The 21,979-nt window shown below is 37.8% G+C and overlaps 1 protein-coding gene across 5 annotated transcripts in view; it reads right to left on the bottom strand.

Annotated features, from left to right (window-relative positions):
* LOC144601775 (RNA-binding protein 5-like) overlaps positions 1 to 21,979 on the bottom strand; it is a 36,353-nt gene extending 14,374 nt beyond the window's left edge. Inside the window, exons 1-14 of one of the 5 annotated variants that reach the window (XM_078414178.1) lie at positions 21,897 to 21,979; positions 16,019 to 16,095; positions 14,331 to 14,544; positions 13,319 to 13,474; positions 11,821 to 11,893; positions 8,753 to 8,826; positions 7,258 to 7,338; positions 5,019 to 5,079; positions 4,495 to 4,557; positions 3,460 to 3,620; positions 2,719 to 2,816; positions 2,010 to 2,097; positions 1,484 to 1,564; positions 815 to 908 (exon numbers count right to left, since the gene is read on the bottom strand). In XM_078414178.1, coding sequence (XP_078270304.1) covers positions 815 to 908; positions 1,484 to 1,564; positions 2,010 to 2,097; positions 2,719 to 2,816; positions 3,460 to 3,620; positions 4,495 to 4,557; positions 5,019 to 5,079; positions 7,258 to 7,338; positions 8,753 to 8,826; positions 11,821 to 11,893; positions 13,319 to 13,474; positions 14,331 to 14,544; positions 16,019 to 16,044 — 1,270 coding nt within the window. In that variant the 5' untranslated portion in view covers positions 16,045 to 16,095; positions 21,897 to 21,979. Of the gene's footprint in view, positions 1 to 814; positions 909 to 1,483; positions 1,565 to 2,009; positions 2,098 to 2,718; positions 2,817 to 3,459; positions 3,621 to 4,494; positions 4,558 to 5,018; positions 5,080 to 7,257; positions 7,339 to 8,603; positions 8,827 to 11,820; positions 11,894 to 13,318; positions 13,475 to 14,330; positions 14,545 to 16,018; positions 16,096 to 21,359; positions 21,626 to 21,896 lie in introns of those variants that run through there. The other 4 variants (XM_078414179.1, XM_078414177.1, XM_078414176.1 and 1 more) reach the window with 4 other exon arrangements.

Raw genomic sequence — 21,979 nt, forward strand, 5'->3', positions numbered from 1 at the left:
TGAGTACAGAATTATAAGCCAGGAATTGTTTTGAGATGTCATCCATAGAAACATTTAAAAAATAGGTGCAGGAGTAGGCCACTCGGACCTTCAAGCCAGCACCGCCATTCAATATGATCATGGCTGATCATCTAAAATCAGTACTCCGTTTCTGGTTTTTCCCCATGTCCCTTGATTCCTTTAGCCCCAAGAGCTAAATCTAACTCTCTTGAAAACATCCAGTGAATTGGCCTCCACTGCCTTCTGTGGCTGAGAAATCCACAGATTCACAACTCTGTTGGAATTAAACCATGAAATTAACATAATTAGTGACTGAATTTAGAACAGAATGATTCGAGGGACAGTATAGAAATGTTACATTCTAATCAAACAGCAATGATAAATTAGGATGTTAGCACAGTCCATTAAGACTAAAGGTCTCAGATACTAATACATTAGAAGCCACATAGTTGGGGCATTGTTTTACTCTTAAAACACCTCCAATAGCATCCAAAGCCTCAATGGCAGGCAGAAAAGCCAACTAATAACCCCCGGATAACAAATTCCATATGGAATACTAATAATGGGCCACACGTTGTAAGATTCAGGTCCCCACCCATATCTCATCAGAGAATGCTCATTTCTTCATTAAATTTAGAGCAGCAAATTTCCTATTAAGGGAACAAGGAAATTTTCAGGATTTTTCAGTTATTATAGAGTATATTCTCAGGTACAGATGTAATTCTTTAACAAATAATCTGTGCAGTTACAAAGACCAGCAGTTAAGTAATAAACAGTATTAATAAAATAATCTGTGAAAATCTAGACACCCCACCTGTGATTACAGCAGGTGCCTGGTAAGTTGCCACACCTTGTTGTGTGGAATCCAAAGAGCCACTTTGGTGACCATAATCTTGTGAATACGACACCTGAAGCAGATATAACAGTAAAATCACTAATATGTTTCTTATCTGGGCATTACTCTATCACAATGCAGCATTATATTGCAACTTCACATAGAAATATGTGTAGGCTGGTGCAGGCTGCGATTTACTGAAACCACATCTGACATCCAGGATCAAATTGAAGATTGTCAAAAGCTATTTACTATTTTTAAAAATAACTAATGGAACAAGCCCACTCAACTGCCCTGGAGAATATGATGGCAAGCTGCCTTCTTGAACTGCTGCAGTTCATGTGAAATTACTTCCACAGAGCTTTTAAAATCATTTGGATCTTGTTAAAAAAGGCAATTGGATTACATTTCTAGAAACACGGAAAATGTAGCAATCAGGAGAATATACTCGGAATAAATATCCTTTAACCGAATTCATTCCATGGATTAACGGCCATCAGTGGTGATGCTCAAAGGAGAGTCCTTAAAATCAATGCATTGCTAAGCAGCACAAAATAAAAGTGGTCTTAACTTTTGCCTTTTCCCATCTCCACATTAAGCACAAAAAATGCCTACAACTAGGCACTGCAATCATTTTTCTAAACATACTTGATCATATTGATTGTAGCCATCTTGTCCTGGCTGGAAGAAGTTATAGTCAATATTTCCATCTTCTGATCCTTGTTGCACCTACAGCAGGTAAAAATACATGCGACTGAAGCAACAGTAATACCATTTTCAAACGTTTACAATTACACAGGAGCTGGTTCAAGTTTGTTGCAGCGAAGTAGCCAGTTGGCACTCAAGGCTCACACTGAAGAACCCCTATGGTCAAGAGAGCAGAAGAGCAATGCCTGTTTGGAACTGTAACCTAAATCAGGATTAGTACTCAAGGAAAATAGAGAAAACATTGTAAAATGCAGCAACCTTGACAGCCTACAGCTTTTGACTGGTCCACATTTATGACCAACTCAGGCAAATTGCATCCACATTATGCAGGATTAATATGGATTATAAGTAGACGAGTACTTTTAAGCGAGGTGACGATCATCATCTTAAATGTAAATAATACTAAATAACTAAATAGACAGTACAACTAACATATGTAGGAAAACCACATAAAAGAGACCATTACCTGGCTCGACGACCACTGGGCAGCAGCTATAGCTGTGATTGCAACAGCTGATGAACTGATCTTATTGCCATCAGAAAGGATATGGTCCCTAAGATAAACAGTCAATTACGGATTGATGAGGACATCAAAATGAGTACAGGAGCAACCAGTTTTTATTTAGAAAGGGGAATCTATGTCAGAGTCCACACCCAATTTTCAGGGCACAACAGGTGTGCTTTTCCATTTAATAAACCAAACCTTCCTATTACTCTGGAAATGTGCTATTATCAGAATCGGTAAAGTATCCATTAAGCGAGTTGCCAAAAAAGAATTGGCACTATGGACAGGACGCAACATTGGAGAGTTATGTGATTCCAAAGTATCTTCCAGCCAGTTAACCACTTTAGCCACACTGTTCTAGCTTGTGGCATGCACGTTTCTAGACAGCAAACGACATTTTTTTCGGTGCAATGTGCATGGGAGAGACACACTGTTCAATCTTAAAATGTAAAACATGGGAAAGGAAAAACAAAATGAGAAGTGTAGCTTCAACCCATTTCCCATCAGTTCAAATTGACCATGATGGAATGGAGTACTTCATCACGTATGCAATTAGGTACAGATAACACATTTTAGGTTTGCAAGCTTTAGAAAACCTTTCAGAAAAAGGAATCTATATCAAAATATTGCAGCCATACTTAAAAGGTTTTTACATTCGGAGACAACCTACTTTTTTAAAGATTTGGCAAAATCAACATTAATAGTCCGACCATCAATATTTAATGGAGGTTGTAGTGCAAGTAGTATCTGAATAAGATGAGAAGCTTCCTGTAAAAGGAAAAAAGAAATCACAATTTTCAAGAATACATTCCATTTTTTTTTTAAAGTATCTCCTGGCTCAGTAGGGCAGAATGAACAGCTTCCTAAAAACAAACTACAAGAATCTAATAAGTTGACAAAACTAGTAAAATAAGGCTTAGGACATAATGGAACTTGGTAGCCCACCAAGTATTATACTTAATATTGCAAATTCCATTGTCTTGTGAAAGCTGAGCCATGACATCAATGAATAGGCGTCAATGTGCATGTAGATCAGTGAACAATTACATAAAAGATCAAGTTTTCTATGAAATCCTTCAAAAAAATTGCATCTCTATTGAGCACATCATCCATAAAATTGACTTTAAATTCCTTCAGAAGACGTGATCTCCAAAATTTCTCCACCCCACTAATAATAAACTGGCTTCTTAATAAACATGCCAATGCTCATCATATCCCAAATTACTTCCTGCAGAGCAATAATTACTTGAACGTCTTGCTATCTCTATTTACATAAAACATTCAAGCAAAAGGTTGGTTACAATGCTTTCACAGAGCATGAATTGACTCAATATCTTAGTCACAATAACCCTGTGCCAATATGATCACTTTATGATATTAGTCATTATGTAAGAGGGAATATAAAACTTACAAAAGACGAATCCAGCTGAACAAAGGCGAACCCCCTGTTTAATTGGGTCTGTTTGTCCTTGATCAACCTTACATTTGCAGTGGAAAGCACAGCATATGGAGCCAATGCACTCAGGATAGATTCCATTGGCGTGTGTGGGCCTATGTTTCTTAAAATAATGGCTGTTGACAATTAAAATGATATTAGAATACAATGGCAACTTTTATATGTAAGGTCAAATGACTACGGTTTCAATCTTGCTCCATACATAATTTAAGTTGTAACCTGGTCATTGGAATATTGACCAAATTAGTTTGGAGCCAATCAGATAAAAAAAATTAGATAGCAGCCAGTTCACACAAAATCCCAGTCCAAAAATGTAAAAATATTCTGTTGTGATTGGAATGTAGAAGCAGTTCTACCAAGCAACAGATGACGAACGTGAAAAGCATCATATTCTGCTATCAATATATCCCACCTCTAACAAAATTAAAATGAACACGCAACTTCCATTTAAAAACAGAAGATGACTGTACAATACCTTTCCTCCCTTGGTTTCAAATACCCAAATGTACAAGGATTTTATTTCCTTTACTCTCGTTTCCTTTACTGACACCTAGCAGGATATTGAAATTTTGGTTTTAACAGCCAACTGCTTTGATCAAGTTTCCTTCACATAGAAAGGCAGTCCTAAGTCATTTCAACGAAACAACACTGGCTTCAAAGTTCCAAGTGCCTTCAATGTTTTTAACAACCATAGCTTTAAATTTAGAACTAAAGGCGCTCTGCTAGTTAATTCCAAATTTCCCCAATGAATTCCTGTAAATAAATTAAAGATGTTTGAAACCATATACAATTTAACAGACACACTGACATCAGTTTGTCATATATATTGGCTAGTGAGTGGATACAAAGACAAAACCACTTTACCATATCAAGATTGAATCTTATGTTGATAAGATTAATACATATTAATACACCTTGTGGGGGCAAATAAAGCCAACTTCAAAATATTATACTAAGCAATAAATTTGCTTTTTTATTAAAAAAACTTACTGTCATTTGCATAGTCAGACATAAATGGCTCTCCTTGCACACGAACTTGTTCTTCTTCAGTTTCTGGAAGAAATTAAGAAATACCATTCATCCAAAGAATGATAGAACAAGGTGAATAAGAAGAGGTAAGATGGCGAGAACCAAGGCACTTGCTAATTATTTTCAGATGCAATATCCTCAACATGAAAAGAACAGAACTATTAAAAATTGTGTTTGCTCATTGAGATTAAACTGTCAATAAATAATATAGTTACTAACAGGTCATACTGCAAAGATACAGAATGTTCACAGTTTTACCAATATCAAAAACCTTATGAACAACACCTATTCTTTAGCACTCAACAACATCACTTCATGTTAATTTTGATGGGCAAATCAAAATGTGATCACCCCTCCGATTCCCTCCACATATTTCTTTAGGAGGTGCACTGAAAGAGCAGAAACAACTTCAAGCCCACTGTGGTGTGAAATAACATTTTTTAAACCATACCAACCAAATGTTGTAATCTCTCAGCACTGCTTACCAGGCTTCTGAGCATCACATTTAAAGCATCTTTCACGTCGCTTGAAATTAGTCACTCCACACTAGTAAACAAAATAGAAAGATGTATGTAGCAACATTATCTATACAATAATCCTTGTTTTCTTTATCTCTTCAACATGAAATATAGGACAGATTGCAAACAAAAATCCAAATTTTGGGATTGGCAGCTAGATTCAAAATTTGTAAAACAGACAAAACTTAAAAACTGTGGTAAAACACGAAGTGCTTGAGGAACCCTGCAAGTCAGGCAACATCTGTAGAGGGAATTTGAAAGAGGACTGATCAGTTGGAGGTCATCTATCCATCCCGCTGAGTTCCTCCAGCAATATATTCTTCCACAGTTTTTAGATTATTTTCTCAAGATTCCAGCATTTGCAGCTTCTTGTGCAAAACATTACAGCTTGTCACCGCCAACTAATAAGTTCTAAAAGGGATGTGTTTTCTCATAATAGTAGTATAACACAGTCCCTTGCTACCATCCCTAATTTACCTGCCGATTTAAACTTTCCAAAGGGAAATCATGAGATGGTATAAGCACGTAATATTACACAATTAACAGAACTTTCACAACACAGTAACTTTGCAATCTTAGCAAAGTTATATGGTGAAAGAGAAACACACGGAATAAATTTTGTGTTTGTGCATAAATTGTTAAGCCTTTCCAAGACAACAAATTAATGAAAAGAGCAAACTACATAATCCCTCACTGTCCTACCATTCATTTAAAGCACGACAGATCCAAATCTCAAATTCATTTATTCCATGGTCACATCTCTGTCAATTAATCTGCATCTTGGCCCTAAACCCCCAAATACCCCCAACATCCATAACTATTGTTCAATGAGAACAAGAATTTCTTCTTTTTTTTTTGTTGTTTTCCAAATTCTCTATAGACCCAGCATTCATGTTAAGAATGTGTTATAATAGACAGAGAGACAAGTTTAGTTTAACATTAAAAAACTTAAATAGCTCAATCCAAACACCCAACTTTCTATTTTAACAAAATACAAAGTGGGAAGGAAGGCAAAACTACACCCTCAACACAATTGCTCTACTCATGCACCTCACCTGCTCCAAAAGGAACAACACTTTGACACAGTGCATGCACTTTCTGAAGCTCATGGCCAGTTGAAACAAAATAAACAAACAATTGACCTAGGCACAAAATGCTGGAGTAACTCAGCAGGTCAGGCAGCAACTCTGGAGAGAAGGAATGGGCGACGTTTCGGGTCGAGATCCTTCTTCAGACTAAAGGGTCTCGACCCGAAACGTCATCTGTTCCTTCTCTCCAGAGATGCTGCCTGACCCGCTGAGTTACTCCAGTATTTTGTCTCTACCTTCGATTTAAACCAGCATCTGCAGTTTTCTTTCCTAAACTATTGACTTTCTCCATTGATGTATACTGATTTATTAGAAATGGCCCACAGATAATCTGTTAATGGCTAAAGGGTAAAATTCCAGATCACAAGTAAACAGAGCGAAAAGACTTTCTCAAACTCTGCTCCACTAATCGATACCACAATGCCCAGGTGCAACAATAAATCAGTAACGGTTCTAAATGCTTGCATCCAAAATAACTAGTTTTGAGTAACAGTTTTCATAACACAGTTTTGAGTAACATTTTCATAACACAAATTGGATAAAGTGCAACTGATGAATTAGGAACACTATTTATGTTATGCAAGCCAAATTGGTTATAACTCGATTTCAGACTAGAGCACCACTTAAATGTTCCCTTGGAAATCGAAAAGCAAAGAACCAAAAGCTATCTTGGGAAAAATAGCCGTTACAGGAAAAAAACTTTCCATATAATCTCGCCGCAGTATTCACACACCGTCTCTTAAGAACACAGCAGCTACTTCAACTTGTGGCCACTGAAATTGACAAGCAATCACATCAATTGACAGATATGCAATGATAGTATAACATGCTGCCATTAGTGTTTTTAGCTCGCAGGAACTAAAATAAATGTAGTTATTTAAAAAGATTTAGTTTCAAAAGAGCAGCAGGAAAAATAACTTTGTTATGGCAAGTTTGAAACTCTCTAGCCCCTAACCCCCTTTTTTGCATTGACAGAAATGTCTTTGTGGTATTCTACAATGTGAGATTTCTTCAGAATTCATCTATTGGGTTTTTGCAGACAACTTTCAAATTTAATTTGTTCACGCACGAGACAAAATTTCAATAAGCATGAGTTTGCTGCAGTTAATTTTTACTACCTTGTTGCAGCCCCAGTCTTCAAAAGGCTTTGTGCTGTAATGCATCGAGACGGACTTCCCAAGAATTGTAAGATACCGCTGCTATAAACGAAAAGGCAAGTCAAAATCTACATAAAGTAACAGATTTCCTTTAGACACAGATCACACCGGTTGCGAGTTCAAGAAATTTGAGTCGCCTGGAAGCAGATGGTTTAGTCTCCTAGATAATGTTCTACTTCAGAGCTGAAAGTGGGTCACAACTCTTGAAAATAGAGGGACACATATGATTTCCATCCCCCCTCCCCCTTACCAGCTAAAATGCCAATCTAATGCTGGTTTGAAGGTAAATTGTTGATTCTTCACTGATACAACAAACATTAATTGTTGCATTTTGTTTGCCTTCTACGCATTCTTCACTTACTCTGCAAAATTAAACTTCACCCTGAGACTATTGCTTTAATTTACAATATGACTTAACACTCCCTCAAATCAAGTATTGTGTTATCTAAGTTATTAGAAATATAGATTTTGTCATCTGAAAAAATTAGGACATTTCCACAAAACATGCAGCTTCTTGTTTACAGTACAGAAGCTGGACGTTCGATTCAACAAGATACTGTACCTGCAAGTATGCTGCCAATTGTCATCAACCTTTCGTGACATGACACAATTAATTACACCTAATTCCATGACTAGCACATGTCTCAAGCTTCAAATGAACAGCAGCCAAGAAATGCTTACTCAGCTGCTCAGATGTCATCACTAATTTTAAGGTATCTGAGGTTCTCGAAAACAGCTTAGTGTATGAAAAACAAAGCGTATTGAACATTTGTTCCCCCTTAGTTCCAGAACGTGTATATACATTTCAGGCCTTGACTATGTATACAACAAGCTACAAACACAGAGCACTAACAAATCAGTGCCTCCCCTTAAATACAAGCTGGTTTGAATGGACTGTAAATGATCGCGGCTCCAATTTCCTTCTCCCTCCCAATATTTTTTTTTTTTAAACAGAAACTAGAAGTCACATTCATGAAAATCAGACCAACAAAGCAAGCATGAACTGCATTTTACTGGAATTTAAAACAGAACATAGCACTGAAGACTCTGCATCACTGGAGTTCGTTTGCATGTGGAAGAGGGAAAGACCCAAAAAGCAAGCACTTATGACGTACAACGTTTGCACATGTACGAGGACAACAAAATAAATGGTGCAGTATTGTATAATACAGGCATCCTTAAAATGTACTTGGGAACGTGTTGTATGATACAGGGCATTAAAATGAGCAACTAATCACAACTAGTTTATCCTTTTTACTGCAAGCAGTTAAGCCCATGACCACAAAAGCTGATAAAAATATAACCACCCATAAAATAACTTGTGTCTGTTCGATTAATGTAATAGAAGGGCAATGGTATTTGAGGGAAAGGGTAGTATTTGGTGCCTCTAGGTCTTTTCTGCAGCATAAATACTTGATCTTTCCCCCTCCAATAAAGCTAGACGTGATGAAGCAACCTGGTTGGCTTCCATCCATCTTGTTGCGTCCTGCAAGTGATTAAACTCCACGAAGGCGAAACCACGGCTTTGACCTAGAGACAGCATTCAGATATAGACGGGATTGTGTTAGTCAGTGGGTTTAAAGCAGCCATTCATCATGTCGCCACGTGTTATGTAAAAATGTCTATATTTGTGTGGCTTCATAAGTAGGCTTATTGGTTTTTGTTGTCATAAAAGTAAACAAATACATTTAAAGACATTTTCAAGAATGTACTTGAAATTTTACACATTCTGTAGCATTTTTATGTCCCATTAACAGCCTGTCCTCTTCCAACTTTAGATTTAGACGCAGTTATAATTTAAAATTAAACACTCTTAGTTATAACCTACCTGCATTAAAATACTTCACCATTCAAACAAATTAGCTAACTTCCTATATCTCAGTATTTTGCAATGTTCCTCCCAACTAGATTAAAACTTGGGCACCCAGTAATGCACCATTTCATGGTTGGACCAATCTCCACCAGGATATAATCAACAACCGTCAAGTGCTTTGCTGCAAATTCACACCCTCAAAAGACCCAACTCATGATGTCTCAATTCCAGAAATTCTTCACAAATGAAGAATCTTTTTGGTGCTGCAAAATTCATTCTACTTTATACAATGCAGGGCTATGCATCATGATATCAAATTTAAATGTTTTTCTCAAGGCAGTTTAACAAACAAATATGCTTGTAGATAAATCAAATTACTGTCACAATACTTTGCTATGGGCAGCCAGGATATAACGTTTTATCCACAAACCTTCCTCACTCTCCTGTCTTAATTATGTCAAGGAAGATCAGTCTAATGACAAAAAGAACGTTTACAGCCCACAATTTAAAGTAGAACAAACACATCAATAGACAACACTGCAGCCACTAGGCAAAAGGCTAGTTCTAAATGTTTAGGTCTCAGTGGTAGTATTTCTAAATACAATTCTCACCACTCCCAAAGAAATGTATCAGAAAACACTTGCCATGTGCAAGCGGTCATGTAAATGCGGTGCTTGAAGGGTCAATAACATTCCCATGGTCTAAATTGCACAAACTCTCTGAGCAATGCCCTTTCAAGGTGAAGTACAATAGGCTGCCTTCCTAACAATAATACTGCTCAAGAACATCTCATGGGAATTGCACAATTTGACATTATAAATCAGGAAAAATTTGTAATTGATTGTAGCTCTCAGCACTTAATAGGAATTACTCGAGATTAAGGAAATTTGACAATTTCATTGCCTGGGTGTCATTACAACATCATTTAATTATTTCTCTACTTGTTCGACAGAATCTTTATGGAGAATATTCAGATTATGTTAACATTAACAAATTTGTAACATGTGCAAAGTCCAAAATTGATTTTACCTGTAATCAAATGTATAAATGCCAAATGAAAAGGGACAGCTAATTAAGTGTCACTTCTTAATTATTATATTCTGACCATAACTGTACACTTCTATACTTCCAAAGACTCTACGGGGATAATTTTTGAATATTTAATACAGCAGATATAGATGAGAAATTTGGAGTGGGTTTTTATTTTAGAATTCTGCTTGTGTGATCAACCATTAAGAATGTGAAATTCTGAACTTCTGCTTTTTCCATGATTGTTTAAGAGTAGTTAGAATGGCACACATACCTCAAATATACCATAGGCACATCTAATTTCCCTGTTGTCACAATATAACATATAAACAACTGGCACACTTTCACAGCAAAGCTCACACAGACCTAGTTTTAATATGAATTGGGAGGGCACCCAGAGCGAATGCTTATATACTACATAGTTCTGTTCCTATCAGAGCTCTGATCAAAGTTGCTTCAGCTCATTTTTCAAAACAAAAGCAATGCCTTGCTATCACTACCAGACCCCGCCTCTCCATTTTTACAAAGAAAATATTTAGTCAAAAGGTATTTTTCATAACAAATAGAAATGCTTATTATTGCGCTTGGCAAACATGCATTACAAGAAAATACTAGTCTGTTTAGATTGGTTTCTCCCCAAAGAGTATAGCATAATGTTTGTAATTTTTCCCAGGTATTCCTTAATACCGTCTGTCAAGACTCACTGGTAGCAGAAAAAAATATTTAAATGCAAGAAGCTTTTAATAAAATGTGTGCAGATAGGAAACAGCACAGATTTTTGGCAAAAAAGGAAAAAGTATTATTCAAAAAGATTTTGCTGCACTTCATGAATTTCTGACAATTAAATTCCTCACTGTCCTCACTACTTTCCTTCCATCTTCCGTGCCATAAACTTAGTCCTGCTTAATTTCGGCCAGAATACAAAATATACAATGATCATACTGGACTGATATTATGTGGCAATTAAAGGGTTGCCAAGTCAACTCCCCCAACCCCCACCACTTATTGCATTAGTGGATATTGCATTATCCATGTAGTTCGTCTGTTGGCCTCTACAGGAAATTGTCTTAAAACCAGTTCAGCAAACAGGTAATAAAACTCCTTAAGGCATTGAAAGGAAAGGACCAAAACCTATTTGTAGATGATGTATTATCGAAAATGAGTAATACACTTGATACTTCAGAATAATTTTTCTTCTTCTCTTCTAAAAGTAACATTAAATTGCTTTGGAATTCATCAAGAGTTGAAGGGAAATCAGAATTAATATGATCCAACTTTTTGCAGTTTAAAAGGTTATGAAAATAATTGAAATGGCTTGAGAAATCGAAAAAGGTAATCCAGTAAACATGAGTGAAGATTGTGTGGAACATACTAATGTTTGAAGAGTGAGTCACTGGCAGAAACACAACCTCAGTGCCGACGTAGTTAAAACATTTATCAGTTTGCTCAAGAGACGTTTCTTGGGAAATAGTTAGGGACTGCTTTTGTTCTAATGACAATTTCAAATAGTTTCAACAAATTTCATTCAAGTTACCCTTATCTGCCCGATGCACTAATAACATTTGCATGAACTCAATTTTATAGCATGTGTTCCCCAGTCAAAATCTGTGCTTTTCTCATTAAAAACAGGAGTACAATATTTATATTTTCATGTACACCTGCAAAACCTGCGAAAATCTCACCTGAAACTTTACATTTCATCACTCGCACATCCTTGGGCTGAAACTCATCACTATCCTGAAATATTTCAAGAATCTGAAAGGAATATTTTAAAATTTGTTGTTTTAATTTCTTGAATTTTTAAAAACAGCTTCTGAAAATATTCTAGTTTATATTTATTTTTAATTAGTTCATAAAAACATTCATTGTTAACTGATACAGGGAAGTCACAGTTTCAACTGTTCCACTGTCAGGATGGCAGATGAGTATATCATAATATCTTAAACCAGCTCTGGCTTCCATTCCTTGGTTGGTTGTACACTGGAACAACACAGATTCTGGCACTCAAATGACATAAATGAACACCATTAGAAAGGCAGGAAAAACAATTGTGGACAAGAGATTTTAGATCTTGCATTACATCTAACTTTGCAAGGTAATCTATATCTAACCTTACTAAAAATTCAAACTGACAGCACAAAATTGGTGTATATCAGAAATATCTCATTTAATCATGGATGGTGAGAAAAAAGTGGAATGACCATAGTCATAGTGAGAGCTGCCCATCCATCTCATCATATTTGACTCACTTCCCTTGGGATTCAGATCCAATGACAATGCAGGAAGAACAAATCCTTCAGACAACAGAGAGGAACCTGCATTCCCAAGTGCCCTAAGTTGCCTTCCTTCTTAGCAATTGAAGTTGCATCTTTTTGGCACTCAAAGAAAATAACTAGTCCATTTTGTGCATAGTACACAATTGAACCACTGGGTATTAGTATTGGAAAGAATCAATGTTTGGAACTTTGATTAAAATAGCAAACTGCTTCGTCCTTGAGAGTACTAAGCATTAATATTGTTGGAGTTGTGCTCATTAACAGAGATAATGAACAAACTCTCATGCTTCCGATAGTTGTCTTGTAGATCACGGAAAGGATCAAGACGTTGGTCACCAACTGCAGAATGCCAACACTGTTCTAAGACCACAATACTTATGTGGTTGATCAATGTGTTTCGAGTCAATGGCAGTTAAAAATGAAAATACTATTGTAAGTCAAGAATAGGTTTGTGCAAGTTTACACCATTGAATTACCATTTGGTTATTCATTCACAATCAAACGCAAACTTCACCATTCTGACTAAAGTCTTGTATTAGCGCAAGTTTGCATCTCTCAACTTCTTGCATTTTGCAAATTACTTTGATATGCCAATTACCCATAGGTTTACTGCTTACTTTCTTGCTTCCTGGTGATCATATCCTGGATATGAATATATCCTGGATGGGCAAAGACCAATACAATAGCTCTTCCAGATTATCTTAACATTCCCATTCTATCCTCCCAAATCATATGAAGTTATTTGATACCATTTCACACCAGATCATCCACTGTTACACAAAGTTTCAACTAGTTACATATACAGTAATTTTATATTTTGTTTCCAATCTCTCCCCAAATAATTCAATGGTTCTTTCGTACCCTATCAAATGACAATAAACCAAAATTTTAACAATATACGTACATCTTCCCTCGTTGTTGATGGTAAAAGACCTCTTAACATAATTGTTTTGTTCTCCCTCTCTTCAGAACCATCATTTCTATAATCATGGTCCTTGTAGTCACCATCACAGTACTGGTTTCCCTCGGGTCTCTCATATCTGCCATCATCGTCATAATTCTGGAAGCAAAGACATTGTTAATGTTCCAAACATCGATTCCCAATTCAAATTTCACTCCATTTAGGTGCTGATTTTCTAGTACTATAATGCCTAATGGCGGGCAGAACAATTTGTTTACAATGGAAGGCATGAAGCAGAAGTTGCAGTTGCTTCCTCGCAATAGCTTCAATTCATAACACGCACTTTTAGAACGACTATGGGTGGCATAGAAGTGCTGTTGTTGCCTCATAGCCTCAGCAACCCAAGATATGCTATTCGGCAGATGAACTCATTCCCAGGGTAAGTCGATGGGAGGAGAATCAGGGGGATGAATAGTTAAAGGGAATAAGCAGGGCAATGAAGGATTAATTATGACCTGTCATTCATATGGTACCAATTTTTAAACAATTTGAACACTTGGCGGGCCAAAGGGTCTGTCTCCACGCTGCACTTCTAAATGGAGTTTTTACAGTACAATGCAAAAAACTGAGGCACACAAAATACATTGCTCTAGAAATGCCTCCAAGAAATGTGCTTGACCTTTGTGCTTCTTCTCAGATACCAGCTTTACAAGCTTTTAATTAATGACCTGTGTTTAGCTCCATTAATCTTTATAATTAACCCAAGAGAACTTGATAATTGAATTTTAAGGCCTAACTAACATGGTAATTTTTTGCAACAAAAATGTCAGACAACTACCATCCTGAATAAGGCTCAGCACTTTCCTCTCATCCATGACTATTCCATCCACCTAGTCTTCTATTGACAAGAGATGGGGAGCAGCCATATTCCATTCTTTTGGACTCCAAAAAAACAGCCGCAGCAAAAAGCTAATGGGAGTGATATTAAATATTGCGGCTAAGGAAGGGCGCATACCTCAGAATTTTCATAGTTCCTATAGTCTTGATGGCGTTCATTATTTCGATAATCACCGCGACGTCTATCACGATCGTAGTCCCTGCCGTGATTTGGTGGAGCACGATAGTCAACGTCTTTATAGTCGTAGTCTCGTCTACCTCGCGATTCTCTGTGCTCATCTCTGTTCCATTCAGAACCATAACGTCCACTTCGTTCACTTCGACTAGTTTCACTGAAGAGAGTGGAGAAAATGAAATTGATTACATTGTGGATTTTGCATTATCCTAATAATCGCCCCATGAAGGAAATGTACTTTCCAATATATCCCCAGCACCATAAAAGTATACAAATTATGGGACAAAATTGTTGTTCCCCATTGTCAAGACATTAAAGGCTCGACCATCATAATCAGTGAATGATTGAGCTAAACCAGCAACGAAAGCCCCAGGTTCACGTTAGCCAAGTCTGGCACTAGATGTGGAATAGACCACTTAGCTATTATCTCCTTAAATGTTTGGAACCACAGATTCAACAGGTTTCAAATTGCCTCATGCAGTATTAAGCCTGCTGAAAAAATTCTATGCACAAATTATCTGGTCACTGTCCATAATTTTAAAATGATTTCAATTCGACTTTGAATATTAGCAACTTCACCAATTTCCAAGAGAATAAGATACATTTTACAACCCTTTTTATATTTATATTTAAAATGCAAACACACACGCCATAAAATTAAATTTAACTTTGAATCTCATTTCTCCAAGGTGGTACTATTTTATATAACTCAAACATCCTCCCCTTTTCACCCATATACCAATGATGTGCAGGTTTCTAGATTAATTGATCTCTTTAAAATTGCCCCTAGTGTGTTGGGAAGTCAATGAGAAGTTGGTATTGTAAAGAACTAACGTATATGGGTGAGCAGTGGTCGGCGAGGGATAAGATGGGCCTAAGGGGCTGTTTCCATGCGATATTTCTAAACTAAACTAATACCAGGTAAGATTGTGCACAACATTGGGCTCACTGATTTTGTGTTAATTTTGACAATGTAGGTGTCTTAATGTGCACTTTCAATGTTAAAACACGTAATCTCTAAAAAGAGACAGCAAAATTATATAACTGACAAGCAAATTATTTTCAATTTGAAGAATACGATCATTGGCAAGAAAATACTACATTTTAACAACGGGAAAAGACTAAAGTCAAACCGAGGGATCTAAATGTTTTAAATGAACAAAGACTGCTCAGTAAACGTGATGGGATAAGAAAAATCAAAATTACTTTTCTATTAATGCCATCAGAAGAACCATTTCCAAAAGATGTTTTAAAGATTTTAAATTATGTTTTAACAGAACAGGCGCAAAGTCAAGAAAGTTCATTAGCAAATGTATCCCCTTTTGAAGTCAATATATCAAAATCTCAAAACAGCCTCCTTCATGTGACTGCAATAACAGTAAAAAGCCCAAAATTAAATTCTTAAAAACATAAACTGAAAATACATGGGCATCTGTGGTGAAAGAAACTAAGTCAATGTATCTGTGAAATGACTATAACATAGCATTCTGCCAATTCTGAATAAGAATTTAGATCTGAATGTAATCACTGCTTCACACTCTGAAAACTACCTGACCATTTGAGTACTTCCAGAATGTTGTTTTTGTATCAGATTTACAGCAGTATTTTAGTTATCTCTAAAAATGTCTTACCGTTTGTCATATTTATCGTAGCCCATTGTTACTGATTATCCTGAAGTCAGTTTTTCCAAACCGTTTTGAGTAACAATCTTCAATAAAAAAGAAAAATATTCTGAATGCAAGCATGGAAATTAACAAAGTAAACAATGATTTTTTGAAACTTACAGCTCCATTTCTTCCCAATCCAGTCTCCCAAGAGCAATGTCTTTTAAACACCTCAAGATCTTAAACTGCAAAAGTCCAGACAAAATCTCAATGTCTCCAATATGGCAGAAACAAGACGTGGATCAGACATGCCACAAAGGGAAGAGCATGAATAAGTTGAATTCCAATCTAAATTTCTCATCTGTAACTTAACTCAGCTAAATCGTGTGAAGTTGCCAGTGGATTCACATAATTACAATACTGCCCCCCAAAAATTGTTAAATAATAAAACTAATTATTCTGCATTAGTATTGCATGTTCTGAAGAAAATTGTGGTACTTTCTAATCATGACCAGTAGTCAGTCTGCAACACTTTGGGGACTCCCATTTTAACAGCTGTAATGCAGTAACTATACAAAGTTGCTGTGCGTGTGTTTCCAAGAAAAGTGACAATTCATACAACTCTGAAATACTGTTGTGCATTACTGAGACCGAGAAAAAAATGTTACTGCCTGTCATTCTAAAATGTAAATGTGAAACATTCAAGAACATGCCACAATTCAGGCAGAGTTATTAAATGACACAAAGGCACGACAACGTCATTCTCCCTCGTAACATCATTCTTTGGGTTTGGAAGCTGTCAACTTGAACGACCAAAAGTTACAAGAATTGATCCAAGGAAATCCAAATTCCAGCATAATAAATGCAGTGCAATCAGTAGTGAGGACATTTATGATAATTTTCCTTTTGAATAGACTCTTAACAATTTTAAGCTACTGGGTACAATTTGCACTCTTCACATTAAGTTGGAAAGAGCGCAGAAAAGATTTACGAGGATGTGGCCAGAACTCGTGTGCCTCAGTGATGGGAAGAGGTTGGGCAGACTTGGACTTTATTCTCTGGAATGTAGGAGGCCAAGGGTAATCATATAATTGTGTATAAAATCACAAGAACCATAGATCGAGTGAATAAAATATTTTCCCCCCAGGATTGGCCAAAAAAAGAACTAGAGGGTATTGGTTTATGGTGAGAGGGGAGGAGGAAGTGGAGGTGATGGAGGTGGAGAGGGTGCTGCACCAATGCAGATGTTTTGGCCCAATGGGTCCACTTGTAACTCAAACTCTCAGACCTGGTAACATTCTCAAATTTCTTTTTGCACCCTTTCCAGGTCAATATCCTTCCTCTTGCAGTGTGACCAGGAATGACTATAAATGTTGCCTTAGTGTTATCTTAATTAGCTGTAACATGACATCATCTACTCAATACACTCACGAATGTACACACAACTGTTTCGCTATGCATTGGCATTGTTATAGAACAACGAACTTCCACCCTTGGAATTCTGTTCATCATTAATCTGGAATGTCCTACCATTTTACTGTGCAAGTCCTGCCCTGTTTTATTTCACCAAAATGCACACTACACATTTATGGAAAACTTCCATTTCCCATAACTCAGCCTATTTGATCAAGATCCAATATGTAATCTTAGATAACCTTCTTCACTGCCCACTATATCTGCAGGGTCATCTGCAAATTTACCAATATGCCACTTGCGCTCACATCCAAACTTTTAATATAGTGAACAGCACACCACTTGGTTGAGACTTCCGTCCAGTCTGAAAAACTAAACCACTACCACCCTTACCTTCAAATTAATATTGTATTTAATTGGCTAGCTCACACCAGATCCCAAGTGATCTAACCTAGACCGATCACCCATACTGTACCTCATCAGGGAAATTGAGATAATAGAATCTGAAAGTAAGTAGGGTGGGATGAGACATAAGCAAGAACTATGTCGTCCTGTGGGCGTGTAAAGGGCTGACATCACTAACATACGAGCATGGACAACAAAAAATTCCTTCCAGCTCTTTCTTCCCCCCAACCCCCCCCCCCACAATCAGTCTGAAGGGTCTCAACCTAACACCGCCTATCCATGTTCTCCACAGTCACTGAGTTAGTCCATCAGTGTTTTTTTGTAAATCAGTATCTGCAGTACTTTGTTTCAATTACATTTAAGCAACCTTTAAGTGTTTGAAGAACAAGCACACGCGGAGATGTACTTTCAAATAAAACCTCTACCAAGGTGTCACAGAAGACACCTTGTTAGATGTTTTATTTGAAACTGGCACAGTGGCATTACTAGCAGAGCCAGTGCCTCACATTGCAAGAAACCCAGGTTCAATCCTGACCTCTGGTGCTGCATAGAATCTGCATGTTCCTTCTACAACAGTCTGCATGTCCTCTGCATATTCCCACATCCCAAAGACTTGCAGATTAGCTGGCTAAATGCCCACTGTATATTGTCCCTCATGTGTAGGTGAGTAATAGAATCTGGGGGAATGAGAATATTGTAGAGAATAAAAATGGGATTGATGTGGGATTAATGTAAATATGTGGTTGATTTTCAGTGCAAACTGAGTGGGTAAAGGTCCTACTTAAAAGATCTATAACTCAGAAGAAATCTCAAGGCAAAATCGGATTATTTGGAAACCAAGGACCAAGCAGGAGACTTCTTAGAGATGCAAAATGAAAAGATCACTGCTGTTTATTAAATTTATAAACGACCCATGGTATTTAAATATTCAGTTGATACCTAACCAGAAAAAGATTTGGGTTTTGACTGTTTTTTCAGTACATTTCATGATGAACCCAAATACTTCACTGCCAATGAAGCACTTATTCACAAAGGGTGGTGAATCTGTGGAATTCTTTGCCACAGAAGGCCGTCAGTGGATATTTTTAAGGCAGAGATAGATTCTTGATTAGTGCAGGTGTCAGAGGTTATGGGGAGAAGGCAGGAGAATGGGGTTAAGAGGGAGAGATAGATCAGCAATGATTGAATGGCAGAGTAGACTCAATGGGTCGAATGGCCTAATTCTACTCTTATCACATATGGCCTTACCAAAGCAATAACAATGTTGCAACAAGGGGAACGCAGCCAACAATGTGGGCGCAACTAACTCCAACAGTGGGAAATTTTCAGATAATCTGTTTCAGCAACAATCCTTTAAAGAACTCATGAGACATAAGAGACCACACATACTGGAATCACGAGGGGGGAAAAAAAACTGCTTGAGGAACCCAGCGGGTCAGGCAGCATTTATGGAGGGAAATGGACAGATGACATTTCAAAGCAGCCCCATGTGAAAATATCATCTGTCCACGGTGCTGTCTGACCCACTCAGTTATTTCAGCTGTCCATGCTCTCTTTATGCTGCTATCATCAGGTAGGAGGTATGGAAGCCAGAAATTGCACACCTCTAGGTTTAGTTTCTTCCAACTACCAGGATCTTGAACCAATCTACAACCCTAATTCTACCTTGACAACAGAAAGCACAGACCACCTCTTACACTGACATAGACTAGATTTTTATCCTAATTGTATTTTGGACTGATGTGTTTTTGTCTTTTTACTGTCATGCTGATTTTTGTATGCAATTTATATTTGTGTATTTGTCCAGATCAATGCGCCTGCGGTAAGCTGTAAGAATTTCATTGTACCTTTACCTCGCTGTACTTGTGGACGTGGCAATAAACTCAAATTGACCTGACCCAAAGTTTCTCCAACAGCTTTTTTGCTGAAGGAATGTATATTCCTTGGCAATAGCACTTCTTTTTTGCTGTACTTCAAAATAGTGTCTGACATCCATTTGAAGGATGGCACTTTTGAAGAGCAGTACTCCCTCACTGCCTGGAAATCTTAACTTTCGTGCTCAAGTAGTTACAATGGGTTTTAGCTAATATATCAAAAGATATATAATCTTTCAAAAAAGCTTAATATTGTATATACGAGGTTCCTCATTTTGAGAGAAGAAAGAAGAAAGACACGGTCCAAGAAAGTAGTAAACGAAGGCAGAGATCTAGGAATACAAATACATAAATGGTTAAATATAGAAAAACAAATTGAATACAAGTCAAAAGGATGTTTATAGGCAAAGAACACAAAGGCTGAGAGGCAATGTTCAATATAGGTACACAATGTTGGAATAATTGGTCAGACAGCATCCCTGGAGAGTATGGATAGGTGACGTTTCTGGTCGCACCCATCTTGACTGATGGAGGGTCCTGACCCGAAATGTCACCTATCCATTTTCTCCACGGATGCTGCCTGACCTGCTAAATTATGCCAGCATTTTTTGTCTTTGCTTGGTAAACCAGCATCTGCAGTCCCTTGTTTCAATGATTCAAGTCTTGGTTAAGCTGTTCCTGCCACAGACCATGCAGAAAATACTGAATAAAATGCATAAGACAATATTTTAATTTGATTTTGTAGGATGTAACCAATGAAATAAAGTCTGTAGTTCTCAGATGAAGAAACCCAAAAGACGACATTTAAAACATAGACGGCTGGAGGCCGGGTCAATGGATATTTGAAGGCAGAGATTGATAAGATTCTTGATTAGTACAGGTGTAAGGGGTTATGGGGAGGAGGCAGAAGGGTTGCGAGGGAAATGTAGTGTAAGAAAATTACTGCAGATGCTGGTACAAATCGAAGGTATTTATTCACAAAATGTTGGAGTAACTCAGCAGGTCAGGCAGCATCTCATGAGAGAAGGAATGAGTGACGTTTCGGGTAGAGACCCTTCTTCAGACATGAAGTTCAACATGGTGGATTTGGAAGTTATACATTCGAAAGTTTAAAACCAGGCTGAATATGTACTAACATAAATAATATAGGACATTTGAGGAAAATGGGGAAAATGTACAATTACTACTGACAGATGAAAGTGGTAAGAGAGGCCCAGATTCAAAAGGTTAATTGTATTTTCAGCTGGGAGGGTTGTGAAGTATTGCAGACCAGTTGTGCCAAATCGCCCGGCTGTTATGTTACAGCCTTTATATAATTCACAGCTTTCGGTTGATAAAACATGGGCATATACTTTATTTTTACAAAAAAAACTATTTTATAACGTCTTTTAACATGTTTACAAAATATATATCAGGTGTTTTTGGACAACACAAAGAAAATTCGAACAGGAAAATAAAATTTGAACGTTAAAAACATACAATTGTGTACACGTGTAGTATTAAAATCTTCTCACCCCCGTCCCCGTACCGATTTAAAGCACTAAGCGTGTGGGCCTGGTTTCTGGGAATCGCTGCCCTGGGCTTGACGCTGTGCCCCAGGCTCTGCCTCGGCGGCCTCCAACTGGCTACACCTACAGTCGCCAACCTCACACTCCCACCTCGCCGAAAACACTTACTTTATTCCCTCACCAGAATATACCCGACAGACGCCAGGAAATACACTCTGCTATCCGATGTCGTCGACGCCGCGTCGCAACGGCCGGGGTTTTATCCAACAGAGCGGACAAGCACCTCTGGCTTCTGCTCTACCTTTTCCCCCTTGCAGCCAACGCCGACAAAATGGCGCCGGTTCTCTTTCGCCGTCGGACAGGAACCGAAGCGGGCGCGCAGCACGCTGGGAGAGAGAAGGTCCGCCCACAGGCTTCAACGCATCGTCAGCCAAGCGGCCATCACGTGACAGACCGGGGGAGGGGGAGCGATCGCTCCGCCTTTCGCTTCAATGCGTGGACGCCGCGTGGCACGCCGGGAGAGAGAAGGTCTCTTCTCCTCTCTCCGACCCCTCATCTGAGTCACAGGACTCCGCTGCGTCGCACTCCAGGATAAAAGGCCATCCCCATTAAATTCAACCCAGTGTGACCGAATGAACGGCAGAGGCTGGTTGACACAGAAGATTAAGACAAAAAAAATAAAAATGGAGAAAAGGAATAGGTGACCTTTCAGGTCGAGACCTTCCTTCAGTCTGAGAAAGGGCTTTTCAACCCAGTATTGAGTAAGGGGACGCCTCGAGGAAGAAAGT

This window comes from Rhinoraja longicauda, chromosome 17 (assembly GCF_053455715.1).
Source record: "Rhinoraja longicauda isolate Sanriku21f chromosome 17, sRhiLon1.1, whole genome shotgun sequence".
NCBI lineage: Eukaryota > Metazoa > Chordata > Chondrichthyes > Rajiformes > Arhynchobatidae > Rhinoraja > Rhinoraja longicauda.